We start from the raw sequence: 1,640 nt of genomic DNA, 5'->3' as shown, positions 1-1,640 counted from the left end.
GGAGTTGAATGAACATTTTCCATGTACATAGAAAAATTTCTAAATAATGATGGGAAGAGTGTCTGTGCAAATGGTCTTGACTCGTCATTATCTTCTGCACTCTGCACAGGACTCCATGCCCAGGAACTGCAGATGCCCAACAGCAGCTCCATCAGCGAGTTCCTCCTGCTGGCGTTGGCAGACACGCGGCAGCTGCAGCTCCTGCACTTCTGGCTCTTGCTGGGCATCTACCTGGCTGCCCTCCTGGGCAATGGCCTCATCAGCACAGCCGTAGCCTGCCACCACCGCCTGCACAGCCCCATGTACTTCTTCCTGCTCAATCTCGCCCTCCTCGACCTGGGCTGCATCTCCACCACTCTCCCCAAAGCCATGGCCAATGCCCTCTGGGACACCAGGGACATCTCCTATGCAGGATGTGCTGCTCAGGTCTTCTTTCTACTACTCTTCTTTGGTGCAGAATATTCCATTCTCACCATCATGTCCTATGACCGCTACGTTGCCATCTGCAAGCCTCTGCACTACGGGACCTTGATGGACAGCAGAGCTTGTGCCACCATGGCAGCAGCTGCCTGGGCCTCTGGGGTTCTCTATTCCTTGCTGCACACTGCCAGTACATTCACAATGCCTCTCTGCCAAGGCAATGCTGTGGATCAGTTTTTCTGTGAAATAGCCCAACTTCTTAAGCTCTCATGCCCAGAATCAGACTACTACAGGGAAACTGTGATTATTTATTTTAGCCTTTGTTTAATCTTTGGGTGCTTTGTATTCATTGTTGTGTCCTATGTGCAGATCTTCAGGGCCGTGCTGAGGATGCCCTCTGAGCAGGGACGGCACAAAGCCTTCTCCACGTGTCTCCCTCACCTGGCTGTAGTTTCCCTCTTTGTCAGCACTGCCATGGTTGCCTACCTGAAGCCGCCCTCAGTTTCCTCCCCATCCCTGGACCTGGTGGTGTCATTTCTGTACTCGGTGGTGCCTCCAACACTGAACCCCATCATCTACAGCATGAGGAACCAGGAGCTTAGGGATGCAGTGAGGAAAATGATGCCCTGCTCACATTTCAGCAGGGATAAACTTCTCACCTGTCTCCACAAATGACTCCCACTCTGTCCCATAACACACCTATAACATGTTTTTGAATGTTTATAGTAAGTAATTATATTTATAGGTACATTTTTCTTTGTGATACATATATATATATCTGTGTGTGTAATTATCATTAGAGGTTATTATGTTTCTGTACATGTGTTACGATTCCTTTCACTTCTAGTGAGGCATCAACCTGCTTTCTTTCTCCTGGAGCCCATACGAAATCTGGGTCACTGCTGACTTTCTCACAGCCTCTGTGTTCCATCTCTGTATCCGCAGGCAAATAAGATGCTAGCAGGCACCGTGGAGCTGAAATAGACTGGATTAGCAAAAGGGATCAATGCATTAGCCTTAGGACCAATATATTGCATTAGGAAATGGGATCAGTGTGTGCTGATGGTAAACCTTCCCAGTTGAGCTTTGCTTGGTGTGTGAACAGCCCTGTTTTGATCAATGATCCTGTTTCACAGAAGCACTGAAATGACTTGAAGGAGGCCATGCGGTGTCAGGGGCTGTGCTGGGGGCACATCTCTGTCCCACTGCACGCATGCTGC

At 49.2% G+C, this 1,640-nt stretch overlaps 1 protein-coding gene across 1 annotated transcript; it reads left to right on the top strand.

Moving 5' to 3' along the window:
- The first annotated feature begins 132 nt into the window (after window positions 1-132).
- LOC100541332 (olfactory receptor 14C36-like) lies at window positions 133-1,095 on the top strand. The gene has a single exon (XM_003213768.2). The coding sequence runs from the start codon at window positions 133-135 to the stop codon at window positions 1,093-1,095; it is 963 nt and encodes a 320-aa protein (XP_003213816.2).
- The last annotated feature ends 545 nt before the right edge of the window (window positions 1,096-1,640 follow it).

Source organism: Meleagris gallopavo, unplaced genomic scaffold (assembly GCF_000146605.3).
Source record: "Meleagris gallopavo isolate NT-WF06-2002-E0010 breed Aviagen turkey brand Nicholas breeding stock unplaced genomic scaffold, Turkey_5.1 ChrUn_random_7180001954713, whole genome shotgun sequence".
In the NCBI taxonomy this organism is placed as follows: Eukaryota; Metazoa; Chordata; class Aves; order Galliformes; family Phasianidae; genus Meleagris; species Meleagris gallopavo.
This window is presented reverse-complemented; position numbering and strand designations above follow the sequence as displayed.